The sequence below is a fragment of the Lissotriton vulgaris genome, chromosome 2_1 (assembly GCF_964263255.1).
Source record: "Lissotriton vulgaris chromosome 2_1, aLisVul1.2, whole genome shotgun sequence".
NCBI classification, from domain to species: Eukaryota; Metazoa; Chordata; class Amphibia; order Caudata; family Salamandridae; genus Lissotriton; species Lissotriton vulgaris.
This window is the reverse complement of record NC_141687.1, coordinates 88,365,365-88,387,564: the sequence shown is the minus strand read 5'-3', so window position 1 is coordinate 88,387,564 and position 22,200 is coordinate 88,365,365. Positions and strand designations below refer to the sequence as shown.

Below are 22,200 nucleotides of genomic sequence, written 5' to 3'. Positions count from 1 at the left end.
GACCACTGCAACAGCCAGGGAGGCGCAGTTGTCTTGATGCTGCAATATGCTTTGTGGGAACCCTGCGGTCCCACCAAGTATTTTACCAGTTTCCTCTTTGTCACTGTTTTCATGGCAGTTCCTCCTGCTTGAAAAACGTGGCAGGGAAGAAACAGAGGGGACCCTACAGGGCCCCTGTTGCCTCTGGCCCTGGGAATGCATGCAGGGGGGCACATATTGTGCCTCCCCCTGTGTGTATGCACCTCAGTAGCTGCACCACATGGACTGCAGCAGTCCATGCCATACAGGTACTGGTTTTGATGTTCCGATGGCGGGGCTGATTTCATAGGCCCTGCCATGGGATTGCCATTGATCCGCCACCCGGACCAGGAACCAACTGAAAAAATCTTGTTGGTCTCTGTTGCAAAAATATATCAAATTTGTTACAGAAATGTAACCAAAATTGGAAAGCCTTCCTATTTGTATAATTCAAATCACTAAAAAAGAACAGGTCTAAATCAGAACATCCGGATCCACTCAAAAAGTGCAGAGGGTCACACTGGTTTAATGTACTGCAGCCTGTTACAGCAAGTGTTTGTGTCTGCCCAAAGCGACCTAAGTAATTGCTTAAGGTACTGCCGTCTGGTGCAGAAAGCATTTATGTCTGACTGAAGGGACTGCTACCAATGGCTCATGGTCCAGCTGCATCAAAGACTTCTGTCAGACTGAGGTATCTTTTAGTAACTCCCTACGGCAATGCAGCTTTCATCTGGACACTTCAGATTGCAGCTCTTCGTGGACATGCAAATGCCTTCTTCAAACAAGCATTTGCAATGCAATAGGTCTCGCATTATTAAAGTTTGAGCTATTGGCATTGCTAATAATAATGCAACACCGATAGCTCAAACATTCAGTAATGCGAGACCTATTGCATTGCAAATGCTTTTTTTTTAGCCCTCATACTAACATAATGACATGGAGTAAGGACCTTCAGAGGGTTTGTGCACATGCTGCAGTGCTGTGCCCTTATAGTGCAGGCCTCAGGCTCTGCCACAGCTGGCTCAACCTTTCACTTCCCCCGTACAAATGATTTGTGCAAATAGCCGCATCGCAGATCTGCTACTACAGCACTTAGAAGCCAGGCCTTGTCAACAAGCAGTGTATATGCACAATCATTATTATTTGTTTGCAGTTTTATACAGCGTGAACTCGGCCCGAAAGTATTGGAGAGCTTTACACAGTGCTGTAAGTGGGATGAAAAACCTGTGGAGGGTCTCTGGCGCGTGGCCGATGTCATTAAGGGCGTGGTTTAAACATACCCACACAAAAAAATCTGTGCTTATCATAGTGTGCCGCCCGTCGGGCATTATGCTGTTTCTATCCTTGCATCCAGATATATACTACAGCAAGTAACATTACACCTACAACAAGCCAGGACTATTGGCTTTGCCACCGGTTGTTAACTGTATAAGATAAATAAGCAGCAAGTTTGGCTTTCGTTGCATACAGAATATTGAAAATGCTTCCATTTTTAAAATATGAGACTGTGAAAGAAGTATAACGAGTCCCTTAGAAGTTATCTTAAAGACAGTGAGCGGTGGCACTGCGCAGAGGTAAGATGTATCTGTTCATGGAGGGTGAGGGTGAAAATTGACAGCCGAATAGAGACCCATCTCGGCACCTACTTTTTAGTACTACCGGCAAGACCCGCCCCACTTAAAGCCCTGGCTTCACATGAGCACCAGTAACGTTACACAAGGACACGCTCATTTTTGGTAGGCCTGGGGAGATTCAGATTTGCCGAGAATCACGGGATGTTGAGCCAATGTCAAACTCGAACCTGATCCCACCATTGCCAAAGTCAGCAACCCTTATGCCACATCCTCCATTAATAATGAAGGCGCTATATTTGCTTCAGGATGAGTTACTAGCATGAGTGTATCTAAATGCGCGCCAATGTTACAGCGAGTCAGCTTGCTGTAAAGAAACATACACTTGGCGTATTCAGATGCTTTGCCGAGTTTATTTAAAAAACACACACCGCTTGCATACTGTTGTTTCTTTCATTCTGTGTGCTGGACTTCCTTCCCACTAAAACGCGATTAAATTAAATGCGAGTCACTGCGGTCTGTTGCTCTTACAATGAATTGTCTTACTCAAAGAAACTCGCAGAGTTATTTTATTACAATTGCAAGCAACTGCGATCGCGATTTTCCAAGGATCACACAGTTTGGTCAAGCGGGTTAGCCGGGATCATAGTTCGCTTGTATTTGGAGACACAACTGACAGTTAGTAAACTAACTATACATCCAGTACATAAGGTTTGGAGATAGTTAGGTGTTTGCCTGTATATTAGAGATTCTTCTAACACTCACATGTGCGTACGTTCATACGCTTTTATTTCCTCAGGTGAAGAATTCTGAACTTGCAAACATAGTCAATATACAGATAGGAAATTACCTGCCTACATTTAAAACTGGGGCGTAAAAATCAGCCGCCTCAAATGCTACTCACTTGTATCGACCCCAGGAGGATGAAAGTCTGGGTTAGCACGCGCGGCCTGATTACACATAGATTTCCAAGCCCTGTACATTACCTCGCCTGATGTGCAATCAGATGGTCAGAAAACCTCTGAGACTGTACTAACCGAGCACGTCGGCGAGATGGTAAATATAGGGCCCCACCTCTGACCCGCACACCCCTACATCCCTATCAGATATCCTTCCCAGAGTCTAACAGAGCAGAATGTCTGAGGTCGAAGGAGCCCTGAACCTGTTTTGTGACCCTCCCCCGTCTTACCTGATATATTAAGCTCACTTTAACTTATTAAAAACACTTGCACTTTACATGAAGCAAGCCTGATGTAAGTCTTAACAAAACATAAAAAACACGATCTAATAGTATCAGCGTTTTCAGTATGGGTGTATGAACCCTTTTTTGTACTATAGAACTAATATCTTTTATGTATTGCCTACTAACGAGATCATACCCAAAAAACAACAAAAAACGTTGTTTGCCAAAAACAGACACATTTTTAACGAAGAACATATACAGCCTGTTTTTAATACTGTAGAGTTGAGAGCACGTTGCGACGAATATCAAATTGTCCCGTTTTACATTGTACATCACAACCGCGATAAAAATATAATCCAACAATAGAACAAATTAAAAAATAATGTAGCCTTTTTAGAGGCTGCGAGGTCGCAGACTGAATAACCGACTAAATTTGAGGACTGAGTTTAGATAATTATTGATCAAGGACGGTCAAGCGCTTGCAAGTGTCTGGATGGAGGGGATGATGGCGCTTTACATAATAATCGAATGCGTAGATACATAATTTTATTTAAAGGACGATTAAAAACGTGGTATAGCACACCGCACCAACTCCATCGCCCTTTCGTTAATGATCTCAGAAAAAAAGAAAACTTAAGTGACACTTCCATGATTCGGTCTCGAGACCTGAAGGCTGCATTCACATTTATTCATTTATCGGTATAGCGCTAATACTCCATGGACTGACCTCTTCTGAGCGCTAGAGATGTAATCAGTATGTTAGAAGAAAGGGAGAAGATTAAAAGCCAGCGCGCATTGTTTAAGCTACCAGATATGTTACCAGCGAGCAAGCGCTTGAATGCCGGTTCCTTGGTTATAGCGCTATACAATGTAACACCCAAATCAACCTTGCACGATCACCCCTCAACACTGCGTGTTTCACCCGCTAAGATACTTTTCGGCACTCCTTAAGAAATATTAGATATATTTTAAATATAGACGTCACAGTAAATGTCTTTAACGTGCCAAGTACGTGCATAAGCGGCAACAAACTAAATATTTTACGCAAAATATGAACTAGAAATAAAAAATGTATATGCCCACCTCTCTTTCCTTCTTTCATTTAGTTGCTTCCCTGTGAAATGGATCAAAAAAAGAAGAAGCCAACGAGTGGTGTACGCGCACGCGCCACAGCAAGCCATGTGGTTTCAATTATTGCACACGTGTCTGGGCACAATAATTGAAACCACATGGCAGCGATGCATGTAACAGACACTAATAGGCCATGGGCGGAGCAATGCGCCCGCCTTTGGCCAATTGCGTGCTGTCTTTGATAAAAAGACGTACGCAAAGGCCAATAGCGTGGCCCAAAAGAAAAAGCACATGCACGAGCGTATGCAATTCCTAGGTCTGTTTTTAAACCCTCTATATGAGGTCTCTCACTGCGCGTACATTGCTACGCACTGCAACGCAGGCGCGAGACCTAAAAATAGTGAGCTCTATTGGCTTTTCCAGTGCTTGTTTTGAAATCCAACATCTTCCTGGTCGGCTCTTGATGCTCGTTTATACCAGTGTCTCAGCAACTTAACCTCTCTGCTGCCATCTGGCATGAGCTGCTGGTCACCAGTTTGAATTCTAGCGGAGCCAACTCAGCCTATCATCCATCCGAGGATGATCAATTAGGTAACATTTGCTTACAATGCCTACAAGTGACAAAAACTCTGGTATGAAGCACTAAATGAATCACAATTTATTGTTATTGCTGTTACAAATTTGTGATACAGTCTTAGGAACCGGACTTCAGAGGTCTTTACTCACTGAATTGACAGCACACCAAAACGCTTTTCCCTAAATGTGCTCGCGCATCCATACTCAGGAAAGTTCAATGAGAAAGAAATTAGAATGTGTAGGATGTTCAGACTCAAAGCACAGCTACTTACTGCTTTATTGTGTGATCCTGCTGCCAGCTCTGATGTAGGTGGTTTTTCTCCTCTTGTTTCGGTCACCAGGGCTTGCCTACTGCCGCCACCTCTCTACAGTGAGGACACATCTCTCTGCCCTCGTGAACCACTCCATTGTTCCGCCGGACAAACCGACTGACGCATCAGGAGGCCTGACGAAAGAAGTCTGGAGCAAATATCAAAAAGACATGAAGGTACAAAAAATATTCTTTCCTTTAAATTTCAATTGCTTGTTTTGAATTTCCAAAATTTTAGGTGAGCAGTTCAGAACTTCTAAATTTGATTTTTTTTTTTTTAACTTAGGTGTTCTTACAAGAGTTCACACTGTTGCATACTCTGGCCCACACCTCTAACTACCTTTACCACTGAAGATGCTTTGAGTCTTTCAAAACCAATTTTCCCCATTATTTTGCATATCTAGAATTTTAGACGTTGTTTTCCATCCCTCTTTTCTGATCTAGGTACTTTGTTTGGGCCACATTCCCCTCAAGCTCTTTTCTGCTTACCGGAAACGGTTGGTTTGAATAGGGGTGGGCCTTGACCCGAAAGTAAAGCTGCGTTCAGCTTAGGTGGCAAACCTTCACCTCTTCATTTTGTTTTTTTTGGAGGGGGGGTTGTAATGTGTGAGTCACACTCTGTGCTTCCATGTAAGTTTTGTTTTTGTATTACATGGAACCCCGCCCTGAATTTATCTTTAGACCACCCTCTCTCTGCTTCCCTTTGCTTTCTTTTTAGGTCTCGCCTAGGCAGCGCTTGCACTGTCTCTTCGAGGCATGCTGCTTTCATGAGAAGGACATTAAGCTCCCCCCATGTTCCACCCATCTTTACAATTAGCTCCTCTTCCTGTCCTTTGTAAATAGTGACTTTACATTGGTCAATAGGTTTAGACGTCTCTCCTTAGTACCACCTTTTCTCCTATTGTTACATCCCATGAGGACATCCCCTGATACTTGTCCTGTTACTCGCTGTTTTATTTACTAGTTTTGGTGCACATTCTCCTCATTTTTTGCTTCTCTCATCTCAGGCACTTCACATAGCCAAGCTTAATCCCTCTCCCATAGCTGTAGCAAACTTCTCCTCCTCCCCGTTCGCTCCCTCTCTTCCTCTGCAACTGCCTCCTCCCTCCTGCTTTTTGAAACTCAGGCCCAACAATATGCTTATGTTGAGGATTTGCATTTGTGGCTTGCATGCTCGTATGAACGCCTCTCCTCGCTTCACACTCCCCCTGCAACGAAAACGTCATGTGACTGATGCCATGCATTCATTATCTCAATGGGTGCTGTCTTTGCCTTAATGAGAGGGCAACACGTCTTTGTCTTCAACCCTCACTGCACCTCCCTCCCGCAGCATTTTCTGATGTGCCTGACTTTCTCCATCCACTCCTGGGGACTTCCCTCGCTGCATAAAACACTTCCCACCCCAGACTCTAAATTTAAATAGCCACCGGCGTTTCCAGGCAGGGCAGCAGTTACACCTACAAAACATTTGCAATACAAAGGGTCTCATATTACTCAAAATTTAAGCTATTGGCATTGTAATGCGAGACCTGCTGTAGCTGCCCCCTGCCTCTTCTTATTTGAGACGCAGGGTCGACAATATGCTTATATTTAGGATTTGCATTTGTGGCTTGCACGCCCGTATGGGTGCCTATCCTCACTTCAATCGGCTCCGAAAGCCTACATCATGAAAAAATCAGTAAAAGAGGCGCAGATACTGCCAGCCTTGCTTCTCATAAGCAACGACTATAAGCACAAAGTGTGTGTTTACTCACCGCTTGCGGGTTTTCAAAACACATAAATACATTTACAATGCAATAGCTCAAACTCTCGTAAATGAGAGAGCTATTGCAATGTAAATGCTTGTTGAGCTCTGAGACATAGGCGGCAACAGCCATAGAAAGGTAGGGACCGAGACACCTGGCTGTGTGTTTCAAAAGCAAGAGGGAGGAGGAGGCAGCTGCTGCTAAAAAAAGACCCCAGTCTTCGAATGCACAGCAAATGTGGGAAAATAGGAGCAAGATTTACAGCCCTGTTTACAACAGAGCTCTGTAAACCACAAGCACTGGTCTCCAGTGCTCCAGCTTAAAGAAAGAAATAGTGCCCACAAGCTCTGAGTAACAACACATGTAACAGGGCCAGTCCTTGAAATGGGTGGAGATTTTAAAGTGCATATCCTGAATACAGCACGTCTCGCAGAGACAGTGCAAGCACTGCTTAGGAAAGACCTACAAATTTGGTGAGGTAATAATGCTCAAACTGTCTTTTGCCTTCAGTTTAAAAATTATTTTCCACAGCCACACAAATAGAATCCATCTTACTCAGGATTATCCCTTTCTTAAATCAGTTTTAAGCTATGAAGGATTGACCTGATTTACAGTGGTTTATTCCGACTGAAAATCAGCCTTAAGGAAGACAGTTTTAAGATTGTCCTGTCCCAGAATAAAATCCTTCATAAATCAAAGACATTTTCTTGGTTGTGACTGTCTTATCTTGTGTAATCGATCAGTTAATCAAGCCTACCTGCCTAATTTAACGTCATCTGGGGTTGTCTGCTCTTCCCAGGAATATTCTGGTGAGTCTCAGTTCTCTTGTAGTCTATCGTAGGTAGCTTTACAGGTCGCGACCTTTCGAAAGTCATTTTTCTAGACTGGATGTATGGCATGAAATTCTCAGTGCGTTTACATGCGGGCTTTGGACCAAGTCATCACCTAAAGCAGGGGTCTCCAAACCGGTCCTGGAGGGCCGGATCCATTCCAGATTTTTGGGAGATCCCCATTGAGATACATGTAGTAATTTCAAAAATCTGGCATGGATCCGGCCCTCCAGGACCGGTTTGGAGACCCCTGACCTAAAGCATAGGGAAGATTCAGCTGTCCCATTCCTAAATATGGACCACAATTGTGAGACGCAAAGTGAATCTGGTATGAGCCTTTTCAACAAATGTCTGACGGGTAAGAACCAAACTTCAGGCCTGAGCAGGGATATAGTCATTCTAGCAATAACGAGACCTGATAACCTATCCTTAAGGTGGGGTATGCATTTCCCAAGAGAGGACACGCCGATTGGCATTACCCTACAATACAGCCACCATGGCTTCGCCACTTGGTCTGTACAGTGTCTATAACATGTTGATAATCTTTACTGCAATGATACTATGTTAATAATGGGTACGGTGTTATGCACCCTCTTCTGTTTTCTTTTGTTTCAGAACTATAAAGAGCTTGAATTATTAAGGCTTGTGTACTATGGTGGTGTGCAGAGTGACATCCGGAAAGAGGTGTGGCCATTTCTACTCGGCCATTACAAATTCGGCTCAACCAAAAAGGAGATGGACCGGGTAAGTCTTTCTAATGAATGACCCCATCATTATTGATGATTTACCATGGATGAAGCCAAAATTCACTTTGTGAAATCCATTCATGGTACTCAGTATAGTTGATTTCGGAGAGTGCATTATGCCATATGATCAGATTACTTTTAATCATTTTACCGCTTGTGGTTCTTCTGGTTTTGGTCCCTGACCGTTTTAATTATCCGCTGCCTCTTACCTCACCCTGTTCACCACCCCAGTGGTTCTGACACCATTCCCACGAACCCCAAACATCATTCTCAACTTTATCCCACTCACTGCCCCTGTGACTGAACCCCAATCCCTTTCTCTGTCATGTTTCCCCTAAGTGATACTGGGAGAACCCTCAAAGGCTGATGGGCAATGGGTTTCTCCAATGAATATTGAGTTGAGGGATCCTTAGTTCATCTAGCTATAAATGTATCCATGAGCAGGCAGCAGTGCGCGCATAGGCACATATGTGATTTTCTACTGTTCAGGGGTTATGTTTATTTGCCTAGGTAGTGTGTCAAGCCCTAAAATATTGGAATTGTTTACAGGATTATCTTCAAAACTACCTGGAAAAGTATTAACATTTTGAAAAGTGTGCCTAGTGGGAGAGCTTCTCCTAACCTCACCTAAGAGGGACTGATACTAAAACCTGTTTATAGGCAGTTGGTATTTCCTAGTCCTGACCCACTCTCTGCGACAATCAGTGCTGGGCTAGTCCCACTTCCTTGCTCCAGCCACAGTTTTACAGGCCAAATCCCAGAAATATTTGCGCTCAATTTTTTGTTCTCATGGTCTTGAGGGTACATCAAACTACCTGCTGCCTCTGATTTACACAGGGTGTCACATGTGGCAGCATGTTGATGTTTCACAAAGTCAATGCCCGGACTAGCTCTTTTGTCAAACATGGTCTATGTGCAGTGCTGCCCCCCTGCCCCACCTTTGACTCGGCTACCCAGCAGAGACAACAGTGAAAAAGAAAATTATAATAAAATAGTTTTATTATCATGTTATTTTCTTTTGCTGGGTAGAAGCGGTGGGAGAAGCCCCTCCTCTATATCGGAGGAGCCGCCCTTGTCTATTTGGCAAAACACATTGACAGCTGAAATGTATATTCACGCTCCCATATGTTTGGCTTGGGACATACCCAGACCTGACCAGTGAAGGTAAGTAATGCAAAGAGTTTCTTAGCACTAGACAGACAGTCATTTCTCAACTCATCCCCCTAACATAACATGTACTACCTACAATGTATTGTTTCTGCACAATCGCAATTATTTTTATCCCTCTGTGATCTTTTGTATGGTCAAATAAGATTTTTATTCTGATATGGCAATTTCAAAATGTAACTGTTGCCAACATAAGAAAGATTTCTAAAAGAAAAAATAATATGCATTCCCCTTTTTAAATTATCACACTTTGACCAATTGTTTTCACAACTTTAGAGTCTAAGGGCCATAAGTATCAAAAAGTCATTTTGAGATTCTCAAATAGCGATTTTTGCGAATCGCTATTTGAGAATCACAAAATGCTATGTATGTAGGGTTTGCAATACATTTTGCGAATCCTACATATTCCTTAATTGCGAATCTCAAATTGCGATTCGCAATTAAGGAATACCTCCCCATTCATTCCTATGGGCCTAGAGGCCTATGGGAATGAATGGGAAGACATTCTCAATTTGCGATTAGCAATTAGCGAATCGCAAATTGAGAATGCCATTTCAAGGGTGCAAGGGTGTCAAAAGGACACCCTGTTGCACCCCTGAAATAAGCATGGGTGCACATGTGGCGCACATACATGCCCTAATGGCATGTATGTGCTTCACATTTCACTTTGAAAAATGCAAAAGTGCATTTTTCACAGAAATCGCAAATTACCACCAACTTGAAGTTGCGATTCCTTAAGGCCAAATTGCACTTTTTTGGTGCTTCGTACATTGCATTTAATGAATCTTTAACTGCAATCACAAAATAAGGAATCGCACATTTTGCGATTCCTTAGTTTGCATGCAGATTTGCCTCATAGATACGACTAAGCAAAATTGCGATCGCAAACGCCGAAATTCTGCAAATTTCGGCATTTCCGATCGCAATTTTGCTTGATACATATGGCCCTAACTGTCTAACATTTGAAACACAATCCACCAAGATTCAATGTTACCATCTTTTCTTTATCAGGAAAAATAGTGGTCAGGGAGGAAGGGTTAATATGTACTTGTGCACAGCTGCCATGGAAACTGTACTGTACATGGATAATGCTTGCTTTTGTACGATTCTGTTTCTTGTTAGATAATATGATTTCAGTGTCTCTCTTGATTTTTTTAGTATGCTTCTGCTGTATCAGTCAACTGGCTTGTGTGTTAGTTCTTGCACAGGCACTCTTGTCCAGTGTCCACCACTCACCTCTCCCATTGCTTCCCCGTGATTCTATTCTTAATAGAACAAGAACAGTATAATTGTGGACAGTCAGTGTATAAGAATAATTCACTTGTAAAATGTAAATCATTTTGGATACTATCAACAGCTAGAACTCTCTTTTTAATGTGTATCACAAGCTGTGCCTGTGGCTTTCCAAGGAATAGGAAACTACATTACACACCGGCTCGTGACACCGCTTTTGCAATCTGTGACACTTCATCAAAAATGTTGTCTGTACCTTGATTGCTGCACTTCTTGTTCTGACTTTTGAAGGTACTGCTCTCAATCAAGGTCTTGAACAGAAATATGTGTATTTAGAGTGTATTACAGATGAGCTTTCAAAATGGGTGGAGATACTGCAGTTAACTAACATCTCGAATTGAAGTAACTCCTAGAGGATTTAAGATAATCATTTTTACTCCATTTTATAACTTGGCCAAAGATCTTATTATTTATGTGATTATAAAGGAAAATCAAGACCTAACCGAGCAAATATTTAGGTGAGACGAATCAGATTACCAATAGAGCATATTTTTCACCATACCATTTATCAATATGTGAAATCTATACTGACCCGTATCGGTTACAATAAAAACTTGTGAACAAACATTTGCGTTCCATTATCAAATTGACCATAATTAGTAGCCTCAGATATCTGGGGCCTGTATACCTAGAATGGACATAGAAAACTATTAAATCTTGTGGAAATTATGGCTTTTCAGGTTTTATTGGAATGTATAATGAGAACGTGTAATCTAGAAGGATAGTGTGTCGTGAAACTTTTTCCAGCCAGGCATCTTTCAGAGACAGATTGTAATTGTCTGAGATGGCAGGGCATGGGTGAGGCGCTGTGTAGGACAAATCTGGGACTCAAATGAACCTATGCTGTTTCTCACTCTAAATGGTGTGTATAGATTCCTACATATGGCTTTTGGTCCTATTTCTACCGCCTCAGGATTTAATTGAGCAATAGTGAGAGTTATAGTCAAGTCAAGGTTTGCCAAGAGGAAGAAAAATTGTAGTGAAGTGTGCAGGAAAAATTGGTAGGTTAGAGAAGAATTATGGATTGATTGATGGAGGAGAACTTATCACAGGCAGGAGATGTGTTCCTTCCACGAGTTTATGTGAAAGATTGGTGGAATTGCCCCATGACGGACATAGGGGTATCAGGAAAACAAGGGAAAAGATTAAGGCAACATTACTGGTAGTCTGGCCTGGATATACAAGTTGAAAGAAAGGTGATGAGGTTCACAAAAAGAGTGTACAATTTATATAGAAGAGTGTGTTGCTAGGAAACTCCTGAGAAGAAATTGCACTTGAGTAGGACCCATTTATTAATATTGATTGACGTGTATTCCAGAAAGCCAGAATTGAAGATGGTCAATATTATTGAGATGAGAAATGTCTTTATATACAAAGGTTTTGATATGGACGGATTCCTATCCGTAACTTTGATAAACAATGGAGTACAGTTAATATCAAAAGAAACGTTGAAAGTCCTGAATGAGAGAATCAACAGGCCTAACATTGTGCATTCTATCATCCTGAAACTTATAGGATGATTGAGAAACTGAATAAGGTAATCATGTAGGCAATCCAGAATGTCCGGTACAATGGGCGTGTAGGAAAGTGCCTCTTTTTGACATGGTCACCACCATTTTTTGTCTGGTATTCGATGCAATTTTTACAAATACTGCAGTGGGTTCCTGCAAACCAAGTACCCAGTTTCAGATCTCTTAGTGTAAACTGTGCAGTTGTTCCTCAATTGGCAATACCTTTAGCACCCTCTGTAAGTTCTGAGTAACTGGTACCATTGCTTCCTAGGGCATGTGGTACTAAAGAGGGTCCCTAAGGGCTGCAGCATGAATTGTGCCATTATAAGGGATCCTCACCAAACCCATGCACACTGCCAGTGAAGGCTGTGTGTCTTGATGCAGACAAAGTGAAAACACGACATGGCACACTACCCTGTGTGCCATGCCTGCAGACACTGCATGCAGTAAAGGTATGCCACCCCTACAGCAGGCCTTACAGACCTAAGGCAGGGTGCACTATACTACATGTGTGGGCCTAACTGCTTGAGCAGATATGCCAGTGCAAATGACCAGGGAAGCCATTTTAATGACATGCTGAACACTGTTAAAAATGAGTTCCCCAGCTACATGATGGTTTGGTATCAGACATCCTGTATTGATGTATTGATGCACTGATTCCAGTGATGGATTTATTAATACATGAACCCAGCGGGCACTTTAAAGGTGCCCCCTTAAAACCTACCAACTACTAGTACAAGTTTCTGGCCGACAGGGGTGAAAGCATACGCTCCCAGGGGGAACAAAGCCTGCTCTGACAGGAGGTGTTTACACCTCCTTCCAACAGGATGACCTGTAATTTGGCATTCCTAGGCAGGGAGCTTCAAAGAGCCCATCACCCTTGGTAAACAAATCTGGCTTACCTCAGATGGGAGGGGATGCCAACCCCCCTGACCGGAAAACAACTTATACAACGCAGTCATTACATCACACTACATTTACATAGCACTCATTACATTGCAACATCCTTTACATCGCATGTCATCACAACACAGCCATTACATTACATGTCATTACAATGCATGTCATTACAACGCATGTCACTACATCGCAGGCATTATATCGCAAGTCATTACAACGCATACCATTACAACGCATAGTACTCTTACACTATCCAACACTTACCCTACCGTTGCACTCACTGGAGTTAGAATAGTAATTTTTAACCCTACACTATCCAACACTTACCCTACTGTTGCACTCACTGGAGTTAGAATAGTAATTATTACCCATATACTATCCAACACTTACCTTAAATGCAATGTAATGGTATGCATTGTAATGGTATGCGTTGTAAAGGATGTTGCATTGTAAAAACTGCGTTGTAAAGACATGCATTGTAAATGTATGCGTTGTAACATCATAGATTCTCCCTGACCTGAGCTATGGTGGGTTACCTGATGTGGATACAAAATGTAAGAGTCTGCCATCTTAGTGATGGTAGAATTAGGAACTCTGGGACAGGGTTATGCCCACTTCCTGTAGGAAGTGGTCATATAGGGGGCGTTGTCACCCCAGGGGTAAGTAGCCCCTTGGCTACTACCCTATACTCCCCTAATGCTCCTAAATCTCTCAACTAGGGGAGCCCCTAGCACCAGGATTCCTGCTGGCCTATGAAGGAAGACACCGAACAGCCACGAGAAACAAGGACTGTGGAGAAGCAACTGACTTGGCTCCTGGGAGGTCTGCCTGCCTTCAACAGAGACCCAGAACCTTCTGTGGAGTAGCGAAGCTGCTCCCCTGCATCCAGGCACGCCAAAAGAACTGTGAGGACTCCAGACTTCTGCAAACCCGACACCTGAAAGCACAATTGCACCTGTGACCCTAGACCATGTTGAATTGGCCCAACAGTGCCGGCGTGGGCCCCCGACCTTCCAAAGACAAAACCCACCTTGGATACACACACAGTGGACTTTACAACGATGCCTGAAACCTCTTTGTGCATGCCCCCTCTACCGCAGGTGTCTCTGGTGACAAGAACCCAATGCCTCGAAACACCTCTGCACCCAGCCTCCCTAGCCTGAAACGAAGAGGACCAAAGGTGTGCCCACATCCCTGATTATCGTGAGACCGGAGCTCCCATGTTCCTGACTGATCTTCCAGTCCCAGCAAAACACACAAGATGATGGACGGAATGTTGCACATTGGCAAAAACATTCACCCCCAGTCACAGATCTGGGCTTAATCCATCGTTATTTTGCTCACCAAGCCACCCCAGTTCAGCCATGGCCATATGCAAATCAGTCTTGGCCCTGTGCCTCATGGGAACAGTCCAGCCCGAACTGCCAAGCCATGTCTTCCCTGGACTGGAATCAAGCATCCTAGGACCGGTTTCAGGGTTTCACTCCTCTTCAGCCAGCAACATTCCGTCCGTCATCTTGTGTGTTTTGCTGTTCGCCCTATGTTGGAAGGGTATGCCTAGACGTGGGTCCCGTTCTCACTAAGCCACTGGAGTCCAGCTATCCTTGCTGAAGAGGGGTGAAACCCCAAAACCGGTCCTAGGATGCTTGATTCCGGTTCAGGGAAGGCATGGCTTGGCAGTTCGGGCTGGTCTGTTCCCTTGAGCCACAGGGTCAGACTGATTTGCTTATGGCCATGTCTGAACAGGGGTGGCAGAGTGGGCTAAAGAACGATGATGGATTAAACCCAGATCAGTTGACTGGGGGTGAGTGCTTGTATTGTCAACACTCCGTCCATCATTTCCTTTGGTTTTTCTTTTTTCGACACAAGTTGGCAGGGTATGCCCAGACGTGAGTCCCTTGCTCACTTTGCCACTGGATTCAAGCAAGCCGGGCTGAAGACGGCTGAAATGCCAGAAACCGGTCCTCCGTAGCTTGTTTCCGGTCCAGGGAAGGCATGGCTTGGCAGTTCGGGCTGGACTGTTCCCTTGAGGCACAGGGTCAGACTGATTTGCATATGGCCATGTCTGAATTGGGGTGGCAGAGTGGGCTAAAGAATGGCGATGGAATAAACCCAGATCAGTTGACTGGGGGTTAGTGCTTGTATTGTCAACACTCCGTCCATCATTTCCTTTGGTTTTTCTTTTTTCGCCATAAGTTGGCAGGGTATGCTCAGAAGTGAGTCCCTTGCTCACTTTGCCACTGGATTCAAGCAAGTCTGGCTGAAGATGGCTGAAATGCCAGAAACTGGTCCTCGGTAGCTTGTTTCTGGTCCAGGGAAGGCATGACTTGGCAGTTCGGGCTGAACTGTTCCCTTGAGGCACAGGGTCAGACTGATTTGCATATGGCCATGTCTGAACCGGGGAGGCAGAGTGGGCTAAAGAACAGTGATGGATTAAACCCAGATCAGTTGACTGGGGGTGAGTGCTTGTATTGTCAACGCTCCATCCATCATTTCCTTTGGTTTTTCTTTGTTCACCATAAGTTGGCAGGGTATGCTCAGACGTGAGTACCTTGCTCACTTTGCCACTGGATTCAAGCAAGCCGGGCTGAAGACGGCTGAAATGCCAGAAACCGGTCCTCGGTAGCTTGTTTCCGGTCCAGGGAAGGCATGGCTTGGCAGTTCGGGCTGGACTGTTCCCTTGAGGCACAGTGTCAGACTGATTTGCATATGGCCATGTCTGAAGTGGGGTGGCAGAGTGGGCTAAAGAAAGGTGATGGATTAAACCCAGATCAGTTGACTGGGGGGAGTGCTTGTATTGTCTACGCTCCGTCCATCATTTCCTTTGGTTTTTCTTTGTTCGCCATAAGGTGGCAGGGAATGCTCAGACGTGAGTCCCTTGCTCACTTTGCCACTGGATTCAAGCAAGCCAGGCTGAAGACGGCTGAAATGCCAGAAACCGGTCCTCGGTAGCTTATTTCCGGTCCAGGGAAGGCATGGCTTGGCAGTTCGGGCTGGACTGTTCCCTTGAGGCACAGGGTCAGACTGATTTGCATATGGCCATGTCTGAACTGGGGTGGCAGAGTGGGCTAAAGAACGGTGATGGATTATACCCAGATCAGTTGACTGGGGGTGAGTGCTTGTATTGTCAATGCTCCGTCCATCATTTCCTTTGGTTTTTCTTTGTTCGCCATAAGTTGGCAGGGTATACTCAGACGTGAGTCCCTTGCTAACTTTGCCACTGGATTCAAGCAAGCCGGGCTGAAGACGGCTGAAATGCCAGAAAGCAGTCATCGGTAACTTGTTTCCGGTCCAGGGAAGGCATGGCTTGGCAGTTCGGGCTGCACTGTTCCCTTGAGGCACAGGGTCAGACTGATTTGCATATGGCCATGTCTGAACTGGGGTGGCAGAGTGGGCTAAAGAACGGTGATGGATTAAACCCAGATCAGTTGACTGGGGGTGAGTGCTTGTATTGTCAACACTCCGTCCATCATTTCCTTTGGTTTTTCTTTTTTCGCCATAAGTTGGCAGGGTATGCTCAGACGTGAGTCCCTTGCTTACTTTGCCACTGGATTCAAGCAAGCCGGGCTGAAGACGGCTGAAATACTAGAAACCGGTCCTCGGTAGCTTGTTTCTGGTCCAGGGAAGGCATGGCTTGGCAGTTCAGGCGGGACTGTTCCCTTGAGGCACAAGGTCAGACTGATTTGCATATGGCCATGTCTGAACTGGGGTGGCAGAGTGGGCTAAAGAACGGTGATGGATTAAACCCAGATCAGTTGACTACGGGTGAGTGCTTGTATTGTCAATGCTCCGTCCATCATTTCCTTTGGTTTTTCTTTGTTCACCATAAGTTGGCAGGGTATGCTCAGACGTGAGTCCCTTGCTCACATTGCCACTGGATTCAAGCAAGCCGGGCTGAAGATGGCTGAAATGCCAGAAACCAGTCATCAGTAACTTGTTTCCGGTCCAGGGAAGGCATGGCTTGGCAGTTCGGGCTGGACTGTTCCCTTGAGGCACAGGGTCAGACTGATTTGCATATGGCCATGTCTGAACTGAGGTGGCAGAGTGGGCTGAAGAACAGTGATGGATTAAACCCAGATCAGTTGACTGGGGGTGAGTGCTTGTATTGTCAACTCTCCGTCAATCATTTCCTTTGGTTTTTCAAACTAGAATGGCATGGTGAGCAAAAAAATGATGGTTTTAGGCCCAGATCTCTGTACACGAGTGAATGTATGACATTGTTCTGCATTCTGTCCATCACCTGTTGTTTTTGCATTTGTCACCCCGAGAGGGACGGGTATGCTCAGATGTGAGTCCCGTGCTCTCCGTGCCTCTGGAATCAAGCTATCCTGGCTGATGAGGGCTGAAAGCCTGAAACCAGTCCTAGGATGCTTGTTTCCAGTCCAGGGAGGACCTGGCGTGGCAGTTCAGGCTGGACTGTTCCCATGGGGCACAAGGTCAAGACTGATTTGCATATGGCTGGGTTCAAACTGAAATGGCATGGTGAGCAAAAAAACGATGGATTTAGGCCCAGATCTCTGTACTGGGGTGAATGTATGACATTGTTCTGCATTCTGTCCATCAACTGTTGTTTTTTCATTGATCTTCCAGTCCCAGCATGCAGCCCCTTTGCAACCGGACTGTTCCCTCATTAAAGTGAATGGGACACTCGATGCCGTAACACACCTCTTAATTCATACGTCCCAGAGTCTCCTGAGGTGACCTGTTGATGGGGCCTCGGACCTTTCCACCTACTCACCGTAAGTCCAGGAGATTGGTCCCTGGTGTCGTTGTGAAGTGCCCGAATGCAGTACATGTTTTTCCCCGTAGGATAACATTGGGCACCCGATCCTGAAAACCATCTCAGCCCCAGTGCCGCCCAGAGGTGATTTGTTGGTCAGCGGCGGCCAGCACAGGTAAGCGCGGTCGGGCAGTGGGGTGGGGTGGGATGGGGGGAAGTCAACAGACAACTGAATAGGTATAATTAATTACATAAATACATAATACCTATTCAATCGTCAGTGCAAAATATTTCACCTGAATGGGATGTAGAGAAAAGGAAAGAGGGAGAGTGATACAGCATATAATAAAAGGAAAGCAGCGAAGGGTACTTAGATAGCGTTTCGAAATATCTTGCTCAAACTATATAAATCCAATAAAAGTTGTAAAATTGTTTAACAATGTAGTCAAGACTAAAACACTCAAATATGAAATTTAAATAGAGCGGTAAAAGTGCAGCTGTGGGAGTTTGAGAACATAGAGGGTGTCGGAATATTAGGAAGAAGTCACTCGCCAAGTGGGTTTGGAGAGAATGATGACTTGAAGCGAGTAGAACAAAGGTAAGAGAAACAATTAAATCGACCCATATATCTCAAGGATCATATAGAATACTGTATCCACATTTACTGTAGTTTTACCTCTCTTATTTCCTAAGTTATGTGCTAGCACTTCCATTTATTTTAGTGTCATTGCCCGTCTACACTTCTTCCCATTTTCCGATTCATATTTTCTTTTTCATTTGGTAAGGAAGGGAGGTACGCGGTAAGTAGGTCGTAGCAGGCGTTAATGAACATAGAATGGCAATGTGTAGTATAGAATAGTGTGTCACATGAGATTTCAACCTCAGTATCTTTCAGATACAAACGGTAGCTGCCTTAGCTCGCTGGAAGCGGGAGATTGACTTTGGGGGATATATCTTCTTGCGGTCTGACTCATGGCAACTTTTATATTTGAACACAGCTCAAAACAACTCTCTGAATCAGTGGTGATTTATATGATCGAGTTCTTTTTGAACAACAATATATTTTTATTTTCGGTTAATGATTCTGTTGATCAACAATGTCAAGGTACCACCATGACTCCATTTTTGCTTTCTCCTATTTCAACTGATTCATAGGTTGGCATAGGAGGAAGCGCGTCTTGTTAGATGCTGCAGCAGAATCCATACAACATCTGCTGCTAATTCACTCAGTTCTGCCAATTTTTTGTTTGAGTCAGAATGATGAGCAAGTTTACAAGTAAACAATCTGCCCTCTTTTTTTTTAAATTTCATCTTGGAACTCAAGAGAAGAAGATGGGTTGCTGATGTCAAAGCTCACATAAGTTACATGATATTATGTTCTCTCAAATGTTGTAAGTGGCCTTCACAAAGATGCATTCACATTTCTTGCGTCCTATCTTGAAATGAGTTCCTTCCAATCAGGAGTCAATGTGACAATTAGCAAACTTGGCTCAACTGACAATTTTTTTTCAGATGTCAAGTAATTGATCATGTCCTCATGGCATCGGGTTGTAATTATGAAACACCATGCAGTAAGAATTAAGTCTACTCTGCAAGTAAGAGAAAAGGGGGGGCATCCTGATTGTTGGGATCTTTTACAGAAGAATGGTGCAATAGTCTTGATTGTAGGAAGGTTGGTGAAGCACACAGAGGCCCGTACTTTAAGTATCACTGCTTTAGATGAACATATTGGTTATTGTACAGGAATTTCGCCAATACTATTTTTCTATTTTTTTCTACTTTTAATACACAAGATACATTCCTTTTACGTAAAACTGTAGGTTTTGGGTAACATTTCTAGTTGGAGCAGTGGTACTTTAAATAGGTAGGAGGAAAGCATCAGTGCAAAAATACAACACAACTCCAACCCATTCCGATGCCTCAACCCTCTCATGTAGACTGCTTTAAAAACACATGAAAACACAAATACTGCTAAATGCATCATTATAAATTCCAGGGTGTGTCTTTGCAAGATATCAATCTAATAACTCCCTTGAAAAATAGTCATCGTCAGAGTAGAGTCACTTATTGGGGGCTGTAACACAGAAGTGCTCTGGGGGTACAACAGACGTGCGCCCGCTTTGCATGCTCTGGGGCACTTGGGTATTATAGAAATGGCCACAGACGCGTGTGCTGCCCTACTGTAATACTGATAGCCCTGGCGTACATATAGCACCAATGCTATCAGCAGAGGGCGTTCCCTCGTTTTCGTGGGGTTGTGGCCCCATGCAAATGAGTGAATCTCTTTACCTCTGCACCCGGGATGTATTATAGATGCGGGTGCAGAAGCGAAGAAGCTGTCAGAAGGCGAACTGTTAGAGTTCTTCCTGATGGCAGCCCTCTAGAGGTACCAGACATCCCTTTGCAGGCAGGTACAGGCACTCACTGCACACGCCTGCAAGGGGATCTGTAATCCCCTCTTAAAAGGGCAGGCGGGGCTGTCTGCACAGTGAAACACTTAGCGGCTGCTTTAAAGCTGCTCTTTTTTCCACTTGGATGTGCTGCTCCCAGGCCAGCGTGAGTTTGCAGCTGGCCTGGGGTGCTTTACATTTAAAACTAAAAAGGGCATTTAAATACAGTTTAAAAGGAGATTTAGGGTACTGTGCCACAGCAACCCTTCAGGGCCTTCCTCACGAGTGAGCTGATAATGCTGCACCATAAGCAAACCCCTGTTTGTGTAGAGATCGGCATTACAAGTTATATGAAAGTACTGACACCAGTAATTATTGGGTGTTATAAACGTTGCATACCCTGTTAAAGCTTGGGTTGCCAAACCTGTTGAATGTGCTACATAATACTCCATGGACACTTGCTCTGGGGCATTATGGAAAACTGCAAAGTGAGCTAAGATCCCAGTATAAATTGATCTTCCATCCTATCAATTTTTTCACAAGTTAGCAGAGTATTGTGGTATAATATATCATGGCACCTTCCAAAGCATCCTTGAATAGAACACAGTTCTCTCCTGCATCCCCCAGAAAGTGCTATTTTTATCCTACCTTATTTTGATCGATGTTAAAAACTGTTTTCATCAAGATTTATTAGACGGTCCATGCTGAGAACCCGCCACATCTTCAGAGTTTTGACCAATGTTCCTGGCACAATATGCTTTAAATATTTAATTTACCAATAAGGCCTTCATTATAAGTGGTCTGGAGAATGCTGCAATATTTATTGCATCCGCAGGGTCTGTGTGATAAATAGCATTTATTATAGGTTTCTCGGAAATTGCTGTTTTCGATGCTGAACTTTTCAAAACATTCATCCTCCACTAATTACAGGGCCGTTTTTCCCTGTTAAATTTGCATCTTTCTTCTGCCTCATAAGCTAAGATCTTAGAACTCTGAGGCAGATGTATATGTATATTTGATGCACTGCAGCACAGCCACCAAAGTTGCTCCCCTCTGTTGTGTAAGAGGAAGAGGTCACATGGCGCCGCTTTCTTCCCAAGCTCTGTGTGAGTGAAACATAGTGTTGTATTTCTATCTAGGACCCTAATTCGATATTCCTGATTCACGCCCTTATGTTGTTATAACTAATAATATCCTTATAAAGGCATAAAATTCATATCCATATTTAGTAATAGCCCATGCAGTCCAAAACACAGCAAGGCTACTCCCATAGACTCCTAGAAAGCACAACTTGTTCTTTAAACAAACTAAGCCTCCAGCAGCCCGGCAATTCCCCCTGCTTTTGTTTTGATTTGCACAAGAACTCCTGGAGTCCATAAAGAACTGTTAGTTCTTAGTGATGTCTTATGTCCAACCTTATGTCAAACCCGGCACCTTTCAGGTATAAATATACCAACGTTGCCTTAAGCAAACACATGATGGTGGGGAGCAGAGCGACATGCTACTTGTCCGAGAGCCCAGCTGTTGCCAGAGCCAAAGGAAAACGCCCCTCCCTTCGACGCACTGCGAGAGACGCTGTCTTTTTCTCCAACAGAGAAAATCCAGTTCCGGTGTTCCCAAGTCACCCTCGCGGGTTGCTGGGAGATCGAGTCCTGAGAAGCGAGATACAAGACCTCCTTCATTCTTTAACCAAGATACGGAGCTGATTAAAACCTTAGAGAGAATTCTTTATTCCGATACTTGGCAAAAACCTAACTTAACTTAATACTGCAACTTACTTACTCCTTCCCACGTATTAGACTTAGGTCAGGTACACCGGGGTAGGCGTATCTTAGAAGCACCAGTTGAGTTTGTTAGTCAATGTTTTTATGTATGTATATATTTTATCCATATTAAAGTATCATATGGCTATGAAACCATATTGATGCTTTTACAGTATTAATTCATAATACTACTTTTACTGTACGCACTTTACTTTATAGTAAGTATTGCAATTGTGGCAATTCATTTCTCTTGCATGAGAAAGAAGACTGCTCAATAAAATAACACTGGTAAAATTAAGCATGCACGATTGACTGAGTGAAATAGCGGTCTATTGTTTTCACACGACTCTAGAGATACACTCTTTATTCTGAGGGAGCAAAGTTGTCATGTTTATGCGGTTGTCAA

General features: G+C 43.9%; 1 protein-coding gene across 1 annotated transcript in view; it reads left to right on the top strand.

Moving 5' to 3' along the window:
- SGSM2 (small G protein signaling modulator 2) overlaps nt 1-22,200 on the top strand; it is a 986,511-nt gene that overhangs the window by 824,997 nt on the left and 139,314 nt on the right. Inside the window, exons 14-15 of the mRNA XM_086954507.1 lie at nt 4,761-4,906; nt 7,920-8,048. Of these exons, the coding sequence (XP_086810633.1) occupies nt 4,761-4,906; nt 7,920-8,048 (275 nt within the window). The remainder of the gene's footprint in view (nt 1-4,760; nt 4,907-7,919; nt 8,049-22,200) is intronic.